The sequence below is a fragment of the Lissotriton helveticus genome, chromosome 3_1 (assembly GCF_964261635.1).
Source record: "Lissotriton helveticus chromosome 3_1, aLisHel1.1, whole genome shotgun sequence".
Lineage (NCBI taxonomy): Eukaryota > Metazoa > Chordata > Amphibia > Caudata > Salamandridae > Lissotriton > Lissotriton helveticus.
The window spans coordinates 1,576,239,969-1,576,253,042 of NC_136061.1; the positions used below are offsets into that span (position 1 = coordinate 1,576,239,969).

Genomic DNA, 13,074 nt, shown 5'->3' on the forward strand with positions numbered 1-13,074 from the left:
CCTCTCTGGAGTAATCCAGGAACACCATGATTTTGGAGTTCTGGAAGAGCAATGGACCCAGTTCCCTGGCCATCCCAAGAATTGCGTCTCTGTCCCGGAAGTTGAAGATTCGAAGGATGATGGGATGAGCCGGGGTTCCAGGAGGGGGTTTAGGAGCAAGAGAGCGGTGAGCCCGTTCCTCCGCGAACCAGGGGGAGAGTTTCTCTTTGGGCATCCAGGATCGGACCCAGGCCTCAATGAAGGTGTCGTGCGGCCCTTCTCCACCCCTTCCAGAAAACCCAGGAGGCGCAGATTGTTTCTCCGGCCCTGTTTTCAGCATCCTCGGCCCTGCGGTGTAACTCTGAAGTCTGCGTCTGAAGGCGGGCCACCTGGGACTTGAGGGCTCCCATGTCGTCCTCCACAGTGGAGATACGGGATTCTGCTTCAGCAATACGTGCCGTGGCATTCCGGAGGTCCTGCCGAATCAGGGCCACGTCCACCCTTACCTCCCCGATCTTGCCCTCCACCGCGGCCTGGGAAGCGCTTATCACCTGCAGGATAGTGGAGAGGTCTCCCTCGGTGGCCCCGGGGACAGGAGGAGGCCCCGCCCCGGGATCCCGGCTGGACATGGTGAACTGGCCCATCTTTGTTTGGGTCGGGGGTTGGGGGTCTGAGTGTTGCGATTCCTGCCCATCGCCCCGGAGAGGAAGAGTGGGGGGGTTAACACGCGTGTAAACCACCCGAAACGGTGGCCGATGCACGTAGCGCAGGTCCCTGTCTGCAGGCAGCGGCGAGGTGTGGTTCCTCACAGCAGCGAGCCTGGGGCCGGTCGAGGAGCCCCCGTGATTATAAGAGTCAGTAACAGCGCAGATAATGAGGGGGCGGCATTGCGTGGAGGATCCCATGTCTCCCCCCTAGAGCTCGCAAGACAGCCACGGGCCAGCTGTCTCGCACAACCCAAGGACGGCAACCACACCGCGCACCTCCAATCCGGCGTGTCCCGGGCACACAACAGCTGGCAAGAGGGCACCCAGCAATGGTTCCACAGAAGTGCAGGGCGCAAGCTGCACCTTAGTTAGCGCAGAGCCTCCTGTTCCAGGGAGCAGTACAGCAGCAGCCGCCCGGGGAAGGTGTGGGGTTAGCCAAGCCGGAGGTCAATTCGTGGAGCGAGGCCATCCGCCACCCCAAGCAGTGGGGCAGGCATCTCAACAGCAAGGGAGGTCCAGCTCTCTGATTCCCCGGTCATCTCCCGGCCACACCAACAGTCCACACACCGGCGACCAGGGAGGGGGGGGAAGGGCGCAGCAGCACACCCCGCCACCCGACACGGTGGCCGAACCCCCCCCACATCGCAGGTAGTACAAATGGGCAGGAGCCCCACTCACCGGTGCGCCGTCGGGGGCTCAGGCCGCCAGATGCTCCGCCAGTCACCTCAGACGTCAGGCCTCAGGCAGAGCCCATGGTGCATAGAGGCCGCAGCCATCCCCGGAGGCCTCCCAGGCCAGGAGCCGGGGCCTCACTGCACAGGGAGTTCGCTGCAGCAGCGATCCTGACCGGCGCGGGTCCCTCGCCTCCCGGAGCGGAGGAAGAGATCCGAGGGAGGCCAGAAGAAAGCCCAGCCCACCCGACCTCTGGCAAAACACTCCGGGGGGGCCCACTCACCGGGCTGCCGCCAGGGGCCCAGGCCGCCCCCCGTCTCAGAGTCTGCCCCAGCACCAGGCCCCAGGTGTCCCTTCCTGCACAAAAGCAATAATCCCTGCAAAGCAGACACCCTTGCACCATGGTGCAGGGGTGTCTGTGTTAGGGCTAGGCAGCCAATTGTGCACCAGCGCAGAGGAAATCACAGGAATGCATTCTATTGCTGTAAATACGATGCATCCCTGCACTTTCCTAATGATGCAGCTCCGCGCAGCAAGTTGAGCCATTTTCCAGTAAATATGCCCCATAGTTTTTCTAGCCAACATCATTTTGCTTACTTTTGGCCCTATTTAAAAGGCCCCTGCGTCACAGGAGCATTACTTTTTGCGACATTCCGGTGGCGCTGTGTCCTGATCCTTATTTAGATGGCAGTGCTAATCCACTTTGCTTGGCTTAACGCTGCCTTGTTGATATTGTTCCCTTTGACCCAGATTTCTGCATTAAAGGGGCAGGCAATCAGTGTTTCTGTGGGTGTTAGCAGCAATCCATGGCTGTTTGACACTGCCCCAAATTTCCAAGGAATCATAAATCTGAGGCAGCGTCAAAAACATATGCCTCCCCAGGGGAGGCATAACGGTGGCACAATGAGGAGAAATTCTTTAATTTCTCCTAGTTTTTCGCTCTTTCCATGTCTGTTGCATTCTGAAGCACCATAGAAGGAGCAAAACACCATCATTTATTGTTTTTGTGTAGGAAGCTGTCCCTTCCTGCACAAAAACAATCATCCCTGCAACGCAATCAGCCTTGCACCATGATGCAAGGGTGTCTGTATTGGCACATGACTGCTGTTTGTGCGTTGCTGCAGGGGTGAGTACAGGAATGCACCATATCTAGTAAATACATTGCATTCCTGCACTTAGACTATGATGCAGCTCGTCGCAGAAAAATTGCTTGGGGCACCGTGCTGCACCATTGTCTTGTAAATATGCCCCTTTATTTAGGCCGACCCTAGTGAGCATGCATGCATTGTCTGCAAGACCTGTTGTATTCAGTACAATACTTTGCTCCCATCCACTGCTTACCATTGGCTCAGTCCAGTGTGATTCTTCTTTGTTGCCACATAACTGGGTTAGGCAGTGATACGTCACTTCAGTTTTTCCCAGAGCAGCACCGGCCAAGTACAGTTTCCTTTTGCTTTGTTGCTTATCTGTTGTTTATGGGGACTATTTTTTGATTGCTTCATAATCGTGTCGTGCGTGTTCAGTTTCAGTGCCCTTTACCATTGTTCTATCTTATGTAGTGTGTGTTCAGCTTCAGCGCCCTTTGACATTGTTTAATTTTATTTCTTCTGATCATTTTTTTTTTTGAAGGTACGACAGCCAACACCGAGACTTGAAGTGTTTCCCCAGGCCCAACGTCGGCAGCTCTGTAGGCTATGCCACACCTGCTCAGACGCTAACTTGTTTGTTGTAAAATGGGTTACATTATTTTCGCACACTAGCCCTCTAAAATGGTGTACTGGTGAAAGGGCCATGCGCAGACCCAGAGATGTTGCTTTAGATAAGCTTTTACCAGCCCACGGCTCAGAGGAGACACTCTCTTCCCGAGCAGTCATCCGTTCCCTGGCGTGCCCCTTATCGGGACACCTCCAAAGGCCTCAGCCATGAAGATCGAGAAAGCGAAGAGCACCACACAGGGCTGGTGGGCAGGAAACCGCTGGAGAGGTGAGGAGAGATGTGGAGCTGTGGTAGAGGAGCGGGAGTGGCATAGTGTTTTAAATTCAACTTTGTTGCGGTTTCCTTCTTGTTCACTCTCCATTTCTGTTTTTAGGTCTCGCCTACGCAGCGCACATGTGCTGCATAGGCAAAAAGACCTTTTGGAATGGCTTCGGCTTTTCAGCCAAAATCGTGCACACGTTCCATTGCCTTCATTGGCAAGGCGTGCACGTGTAGCGATTCACTTGCGGGAGCGCGTGGCGCCATATGGTAGCAATTATCGCTCCTGGTGTTGCTCGCTCTCGCGAGTAAAAATCTTTCATTTTTTTTATTGTGTTCCACTCCGTGAAATCGTCCGGATCTGAAGGGCCATAAGTCTACAACTCTGCTCCTGTTCCCCGCCACTTATGCCCCTGTCTTTGATGTTCTATTTACATCCGTGCAGAAGGCCCGAATGGGCTTAATCTCTGCTCCGCGAAAGGTTGAAAAATGAATTGTGTGCTTGAACACGGGGGGCCTGCACCACAAGAGTAATTCCCTTCTAGTGAATGCTGTCACAGGGGTGCCCTTTTGGGGTCTGGCGCCCGAGTTGACTTACGCTCGAGCGAATGCTGTCACAGGGGTACCATTTCGGGGGGAACTGTGCAAAAAAGCTGATTTCCCTTCTAGTGAATGCTGTCACAGGGGTGACCTTTCGGGGGTCTGTGCCACGAGTCGACTTCTCTTCGCTGGGATGCTGTCAGAGGGGTGCCCTTTCGGGGCCCTGTGCCACGAGCTGACTTCCTTTCTAGTGAATGCTGCCACAGGGGTGCCCGTTCGGGGTCAGCAGCCCGAGCTGACTTTCCTTTGAGGGAATGCTGTCACAGGGGTGCCCTTTGGGGGGCTTGCGCCATGAGCTGACTTCCCCTCGAGGGAATGCTGTCACATGAGTGCCATTTCTGGAGATAATGCGCCACGAGCTGACTTCCCTTCACAGGGTTGCCCTTTAGTTTTGGGGGGACTTGCGCCACGAGCTGACTTCCATTTTAGGGGATGCTGTCACAGGGGTGCCCTTTCTGAAGATAACAGGAGCATGTGCGCATGGTGGAAGCTGATCTGGGCAGCCGGGCTGTCAGATCTCGTTATGAAATGCCAGGGAGATCAGAGCACAGGCGCCACGGCCTCCCATTCCAGGTCCCGCCCAGTGAGGAGAACAACGTGGTCAAATGGCTGAAAAAAACAGTGCTGAGGCACGAGCCTGAAAAGACCGGAGTGAATGTATTTTTTGATAGGGCTGCTTGATTGGTCAATGCAATCACTTCAGATGTCTGTGAGTGTAACTGGAGGGTCACCGATTTGAATCCTGGTCGGTGCACTGGGGAAACAGTGATATGTAGTTACACTGCATTGAGGTCCAAGCAAGTGACTCAAAGCACTGTGAAAAAAGTAAGTCATTACATTTTACAAACATTACTACATACAGTACGGTCGGTTGCTCACAGAATAAATAGGATTTCACTAAATGTGCAAAAAGATTTTGTTTAAATGTTTACAGTGCTTTCAAAGGTTATGTTTTTAGTGAGACATGGATTGTACGTAATGCAAACACTACCTAATTGTTTCCATTGGTTAAAAGGACATGTTTCAGATTCTATCAATTAAAGTCTATACTGGCTCCGTAGCAGTCTTTAGATTTGCAGATTAACAGATTGCACACATTTACATTTGTTTCAGGTAGCATGCATCTTGGAGAGAAGGCTTGTTTCATATTTAGCTGGCTCTACTATTTTACATAGAGGGGTCCCTTCTTCTCCCCTTTCAATTTGCAGCAACACAACCATTCAGAAACAGTCGGTTCTTTTTAAAATAAAAAGTATGGGAACTGTTTTGATCAAAATAATAAAGCTTGGGAACGTTGGTCCCCCGTCCCTCTGCTCACTGCGATCTATGGCGTGACCGCACAAAAAACACCCATAGCCATCAGTTTTTCTGATTACATCACTTACTCCTAGCCCTGGCGCCTCCAAGACATAAACATTTCATACTTATCCCAATGGTTACTTTGTAAACAAGCATTGGCATAGCCAATAGGTATCGCCTTTGGGACCTTATAAGTATTTATTTATGCAGCACAATATCCTTGGTGCAACAACATCAACTGTTGCCTTGCTAAACACTTATAAGGTCCGAAAGGCGAGACCTACTGGCTGTGCCCATGCCTGTTTTCCTTTATCCGGGTTCCGGTCGCTGCAGTTCATGTTTGCCATAAATCACCTCATTGCCCGTGCCATCCCCCACCACCTCCCGCACCTCGCTGCTGCTCTGACAGAAGAAATCAGATTGTATGTGCCCTCTAGCATCCTTAATCAAGTACATAAGATACGATATGAAAGGTTGCTGGAAATACGACCCTTTTGGGAGTGCTCCTGCAGAAAGAAAGAGGCAGGTGCCTTTGCAAGATGCATATTTGAATGCCCTGTTTTAACTTCATCAAATGCAAGGCACATAAGTGCTTCACTCCCTTTTGATATCTGCAGTCTGTATTTTAGCATTAGAGGCATTGGGCCATATGTATGAACACATTTTCCCATAGACACAGAATGGGTAAAACCCTTTGATACATATGGCCCTAAGTCCCAAGGAAGGGAGTGTGGCAGAGTGGTCTAAGCAGCATGATTAAGGCTCTAGTCTCTCAGGAGGTGTGGGTTCGAATTCGAATCCAACTGCCGCCAATGATTATTATTTTATTGCAATGTCTGTATGGTATCTCGTTGATGTACTTGACTGTAGGACATTTTTATTTTTATTTTGAAAATATTAGGATCTGGGCTCATGAAACAGGAAGTGACACATCATACAATTGATGTCACCGGATGCTCTCTTGCCAGTGTAGGTCTGGTCCATGATATTTTCCAATATTTCTAATTAACGCAACAGCGAAAGTTATGAGTCTAATGTTGTGTTTGTTATCCAACCAGAAGCAAGGTTTAATTATGAAGTTCACAAGCGATCGGATGTGTTTGTAATATTGTGAATGTCACTGCCAGTGAATGCCAAATAAGTTAAGCTTTCCTAATAGGCGGTTAGGAAATGATCCTGGGAGACCTGATAACATTCATTAAGCCCTGAGATAGAACTGCAATACATTACAGGTGTTACTTGTGTAGCTGTAGTTTACCACAAGCTAAGCTGTGAAAACATGTTCTGTATGACTGGACTTTGGGAGAAACAGACCAGAACCTGTCCAGAATCAGTCTGGATCAACAGTTTCAGTACAAGCTGCACTTAACACCGATCATATTTCCATTCATGTGATGTCTTGATTCAGCCACCTGTCTAACCTCACGTTATTTCATAAAAAGACCAGGTAAAACAAAGGAAAACTGCTTGCGTCGAAATTATGTGACAGGGTTATATTTTGAATAAATAAGAGTACACAACAGTAAATTGAAAGTACATCCACCAGCTTTGGAATTATATTTGCTATTGTCTTCAAGGACAGTTTGCAATGCGTAAGCGCCACCTTCTGACTTATTATTGAAATACTGTTAAAAAGTGCAAATATCCAGTAGCCACCTTATTGTCTGTTTTGTGTCACAATGAAAAGTTAAACTCTGTCTATCTTTACAGTGCATTTAATGATATTTGCCACCTGCATAAACAAATCATGAGTGTCACGAGAATAGACGTGAATTACTAGTAGGGCACACTGAAGCAGTGCTGCCACACTTTAAATCACAGACCTGGCTCACCTCAGCAGAGGTCTCTCACAAGCTATCCCTACGGCAAATGGTCTAAAACAAGGATGTTAAGTGGCTCCCCTGCTTTTCTCCCATTATATTTCTGATCTTCCTCACAATCTGGCCCAAAGCGAGGGCATCACACCGTTTCTTGGGGGAAACCGATTGTGTGCCTGCTTTATGCAGACGACATAATAATTTTGGATTTAACGCCTAGGGGATTAAATAGTCGTCTGCAGGCACTGCATACATTTGCAGAGGCTCACCATTTAAAGATTAATATATCCAAAAGTAAAATGATGTGCATGCATGGAAGAAAGAAGCTGCAGTACGGAAATTTTGTATGGTCTGTGGGTGGCCAAAAATTGGAACTTGTAAAATTATATACCTTTTTAGGAAAAATAGTGTGTGGCAACCTAAGTGATAAAGCCCATATAGAAAATAACATCTCTACAGCTTCCATGCAGGGGAAAAGCGGGAGCTTCCTCTATAAATCTATTGGAAAAAGACATTTTGCACTTTTATTGGAGGTGTTTCATGCAAAAATCCAGCCTCTCTACTGTATGGTATTAAATTGATCAATGTAGAGAAATTGAGTTTTTTAAATGCAACAGAAGGCCAAATTTTAGGTTTAGCCTCAGTTAACGCAGCATGTCCTGTGGCTGCTCTCAGGTTAGAATTTGGGTTGAGAAGCACCTGGGTACAGGGTCTCTTGCGGGGATAGTGCTTTGGGTTCTAGGCCTGGTAAAGGGTGATGCTGGTACATTAAGATTTACTTCGGAAAGAAATGTTAGAATTTTTAAAAGAACAGTCATTAATTTTTAGAAATTTTAGGACTGCGGTTGATTTGCTGCAATTAGATAAGTCCCTGCTCTTTACTTTAATGTCATATTAATTAAAGGCCACCTTGAAACAGGACACCTGGGAATCAAGTTTTAGAAGGGATAGGGAAGCTTGCACGCTAAAGAGGGGTATCCATACGGTCATTGACTCCTGCATGATAAATAAAGTACAGGCCTACATCCCTTGGAACTTGCCTCGTGGAGTGCGACGGCTTTCGCTATTAATGAGGCAGGGTATGCTCCCTTTAAATCCTTTACTGTCTAAATGGTTTGGTTCTTCACCAACATATAATTTGTGCAATAATGGCCTCCAGGATGTTAATCATGTGTTATTTATCTGTCGTGCATTATTATTGTGCCGGCATAAATGGATGCGACCAATATGTTTACAAATATCTATTCTTTCGGCCTCTGCATTAATCGATTCTCTCTATGAGTCGCCAAATGAAATGTTCTGCCATAGGATTTTTAACTATTTTAAGTGTTTTCTAAACATGTACTAAGGCTCATAAAGTTTGTAGGGAGCAACCACTAATACTTGTTTTTAATTCTATGTCAATTGCACTAAGGGCATAAAAGATATTTTTAATTACCTTATATTATATATCATATTGTAATGTTTTAATCTGAAGATGTTTATATTGTTGGATCTTGCTTAGGACTTGCAGGCGATTTGTCGGATAGGAACATTTTTTGAGTTAATTATATATCAATAAAGATTTTTGACTATCATGTTGTTGGTTTTCCAGCTTATGTGGATCTCCACGGAGTTCCGTAATCGCAAATAAAAATAAATTTGACTTGATCTCAGCAGAACTGCTAGTGGCCTAATGGGTAGTAGTTCCACTTTTTAGCTGGGCAGTCATATTTTACTTGGGATAATGGGACACTTTTTCACAGAGTTGTGTTCCAAATGTGTCTGTAAGAGCACTTGTCAGCACGACTATTGCATATTTAATGGTCTGAATCTGCACTTCTCAATAGGATTGCTGTACTTTCAGTGGGACATCTGCAGCTCTTCTCAGTGGGTAATGTCACTCTATAATGAGACAGTTTTAAAACAACTAAGCATTGTTACTTTTGTTTTAGTGGAGCATTAATATAAGTTCTGCTATAGTTTGAATAGAACAGTAAGGGTACTTTTCAAAATGCATGCTAAATATGTAACAAGACAGTATCAGAACTTAGTCTGCCTCCAATCCACCCTACTACCTCAATCCACTCCAACCCACTCCACCCTTCCCAGCTCACTCCACACCACTGTAAGATACTGCACTCTACGACACTGCATTCTACGACACTCTCTGCCACTGAACTCTGCTCATCTCAACAACACTTTACTCCCCCCTACTCCACTCTATGACACTCTACTCCAACAAATTCTGTCTATGACACTCTACTTCACCCACTCCACTCGAGGGCACTGGCAACTGCCAGATAGCAACAATTCACCTAAATACACTCCACATCATGCCATGTACTTCCAATCAACATAATTAACTTAACACCACACAGTTCCACGCAACACAATTCCACTCCACATATTTCCATTCCACACCACATCATTCAGCAACAAACCACATAATGCAAATCAACAACACATTTACCCAACATACCACATACATCCAATCCACACCACAAAATACATCATACCAAATAACTCAACAAAACACCACATAATTATACTCCACAACATAACACTACCCATCACAAAATACTATTTCACCTATTTACACTCCATGAAACACAATCCCACTCAATATAATTCAATTACACTCAAAATCACATAATTACTATCCACATAATCCCACTGCACAGCATACCACATATTGTCACTACACACATCCACTCCACACCACTCAATTCCATGCTACACAATTCCGCAACAAAAAATACGCTCTTTCATATGGTTGACTTCAAGTCTACAAGCACAGTTCTTTCCCGTACCTTTTCAAGGATACCGTCCCTCAAATCCCCACTATCCTATTCTTCTTAGGGTGTCTTCTACATACATGGGTGCTCCCTCTACATACGTCTGTAGCCTGCTCTGCCCTACTTTCTCTCTTTCTCACACACTTTCTGCTCCTCTGTCTGACATTCATTCACCACTTCCTACACTAACTTCCTACCCCTCTCCAGCTTCCTTTCTGTCTATTCTGTGCCGCTCTCACCCATATTTCTTCACCATGCCACATAATTTTACTACACAAATACACTCCACACCATACAATTCCACAACTAACAATTGCAATACAACCCACATAATTCCACTCCAAATGAGATACACCAACTACACTCCAAACCAAAACACATAGGTAAACGACGTCATTTACAACACCAATAGGTGTTACAAATGCGAGATTTAATGCATTGCAAAGGTTTGTTTTGCCTGCAATTACAATATTTAAAGTGAAACTACATGTACCACAATGCAACAGTCCTTGGCTAGAACGTATGAGATGGGTGAAGATGTTAGACAGGGCCACTTAACAGCGGCAGGGAAAGATAAGATCATGTGGTTTATCAACAAAGTACCGACAATAAATCGGCTTTAATGCAACGCGGTAAAGTGTGACGTTTTGCGGCTCTTTGAATAACAAGTACTAACAGAGCTCTCACATCTCCTAGATCCATGAATCAGTAGCTCACCCACTCCAGGTGTTTGCTGTGCAGTCAGAGATTTGCACTACTAATATATAAAGTGATAAACACGACTAAAAATCCCAGAATCAAAACAGAAACCTTGACTGAATAACGTGGACATTGGCAATTTAAAATCTCTGTTCTAGCATTAACCAAACCCAGGCTACTTAGTTTGTCAGCTTCAGAAGAATGAACGACTGTCAGTCCTGCTAGGTTTTCAAATCGGTCATACTGCATCCGCAGCACATTACACAATGGGCTGGCTCGTACCCACACCGCGAAAAGGCTAGGGGCTGTACTTGAAATGAAAGTCAACGCAAGATGTGCTGATTCACTGGAAAATCACAAATTCTGCTTGGGCCATGGAAGTTTACTTTCCACCTTTATGATGTCATTCAGGGGCTGCGGGTGGGGGGGATTCACTAACACTATCTACACCAGTATCAGTTCATGATGAAATCCTCTACCAGGATTTAGGGCGGGTGTTCAAGGTCGCTAATTCCTTCGAACATGCACACAATTGCCGGTTTGCAGGTATTCACAAACTTCACAACACATCCGCGCATTGCAAACGTACAAGGGCAGTAGTAAATCAGTTTGTCAGGACACAAAGGGTTGGAATGCCGCAAATTGGTGGCAGTGAATGGTAAGGGATTGCCCCGGAGGGAAAATACATTCCTACGTGGAGAAAAAAAAACGAAGACGTTCACTTGCTGAATATGAAGGGATTTTTGCAGGCATGATTATAACCTATCTACAATTACTACTCAAAACTGTCGCAGGTTTCCAAGAGTACTCTGGAAATCTGAATTCTCGAAATTTGTAAATGTGTACGTATGTGAGTAGTTAAACCTGCAAATGTATACATTTCTTGGAAAAATCTATAGAAAGACGGTCTGGAAAACCATATGCCAAATCTTGGATTCAGTAAATGCACTTACAACAGGTAAAGTTGGATTTCTACCTGGAAACACTCCATTCTGCAATGGGTGGGTGAGCCATAGTCATTCAATTTCCCTGCCCAAACGTTTCTCTTTCTGAGTAGGCAACGCTCGGGCAAAGAAATAGCCTTAGTTGTATTTTTTACCTTTTCTGCTGCAACATGTCAATCTCGCCTTCCTCCTGATGCCGCACGTGGAACCAGCTGCTCAGCCTGTTCGAGATGTAGGAGAGAACTCCTTGCTTTCTGGTCGATGGAGACTCTCTCAGAACTGTTTTGTCTCCTTTTTGTCCACCACTGCTGGCTTGGCCGACAACATGGCGCAGTTCAAGACCGGAGGAACATCCTCCGGCTTCCTTCATGGTAGTACACGGATAGTAGTTCAATTCGTAGTTCGAGTTTTCTTTAACAGACTGTTGACTATCACTGAGCCTTCGGAGACCGCACAACAGTCTAAAATATCCCAGCTGTACTCAAGCCTACATTAAGTGAGAACTTTTGCAGATGGCGACACAAGTCAGAGTATGTTAGTAGCTCCCGGTGGACCAATGAGTATCTCAGGACCTTCGAAAATGGTGGTACAGTCCATACTATCAAGGTTGTTTTTCAGAGTGCTGCCTGTTTCAGAGCTCTGGTAGTTTTGGGTACAATCCATAGATTCACTGTGGTCTTCGATAAATATTAAGAGCTATAGAACCTTTGCAGTTGACAATACCATTCCTTGAAACCCAGTTGTCTCCGACAGAACACGGGGTACATCACAGCAATCGCAATCCTTCGCAGAAGGTAGTACAGTCCAAAGACTCCCAGCTGTTGTTGACGAAAATTCCATTATCTCAGAACCTTGGCAGATGGTAGAACCGTCTTTAAGCTCGTAGTCGTTATAGAAAGAATAAAGAAAATTCCGGAACCTTTACATAACTTCGTGCCATCCACTAAATTCCAGTTGCGTTTGAAAAAGCGTTGACTTGCGGATTGAGGATGGAAACAATCTCCCAACCTCTCCTGGCGGTATGGTGTGGTTAGTGGTTTAGATGGACACTGTCAACGGGTAGCAGCGCTCCAACCTTTATGAAGAGAGAAAACAATCACCAAAACACATTTGATCGCTTCAAAAAGTGCACAGCAACTTCCTCACCTTTAGAAACGACGGTCTAAAAAGCTTGACAGTCATGTCACGCATAGGTTTTTCTACCTGTCGTACCGTAAGACTGGAATGTCTGAAAGTTCTGTCAAGGGTCAGGCTGCTTCGTTTCAAAGGAGGGTTCTGCCGCGATGCTTTAGTTTTCTCTAAGGTGGTCATAGCCGGTTGTGACTAACAGTGACTGCGCATTCGTGAAACTGGAGACAGCCAAGACAGCTTTACTTTCACAGTACTTGGCCACAGGCCAGTTTCTTCTAGGCAGACATGCAGATTTCTGAGAACAGTTTCCCGCGGTGTCTGCACCATATCTTAAAGGGATATCAACAGCACAACAAAACAGGCTGCACAAAGATACGATCGACACGGCTTCAGCAGGCCAACATGAGAAACTGCCTTTCAGGATGGACTAACCTGATTAACACGATGAGCAACATGTGCACGATGTGAAGGCCAT

At 46.2% G+C, this 13,074-nt stretch overlaps 1 protein-coding gene across 1 annotated transcript in view; it reads right to left on the reverse strand.

Annotated features, from left to right (window-relative positions):
- The window catches only part of LOC144823645 (transient receptor potential cation channel subfamily V member 6-like), a 198,730-nt gene extending 186,892 nt beyond the window's left edge, over positions 1 to 11,838 (reverse strand). Inside the window, exon 1 of the mRNA XM_078682333.1 lies at positions 11,624 to 11,838. Coding sequence (XP_078538459.1) covers positions 11,624 to 11,838 — 215 coding nt within the window. The remainder of the gene's footprint in view (positions 1 to 11,623) is intronic.
- Positions 11,839 to 13,074: the final 1,236 nt, after the last annotated feature.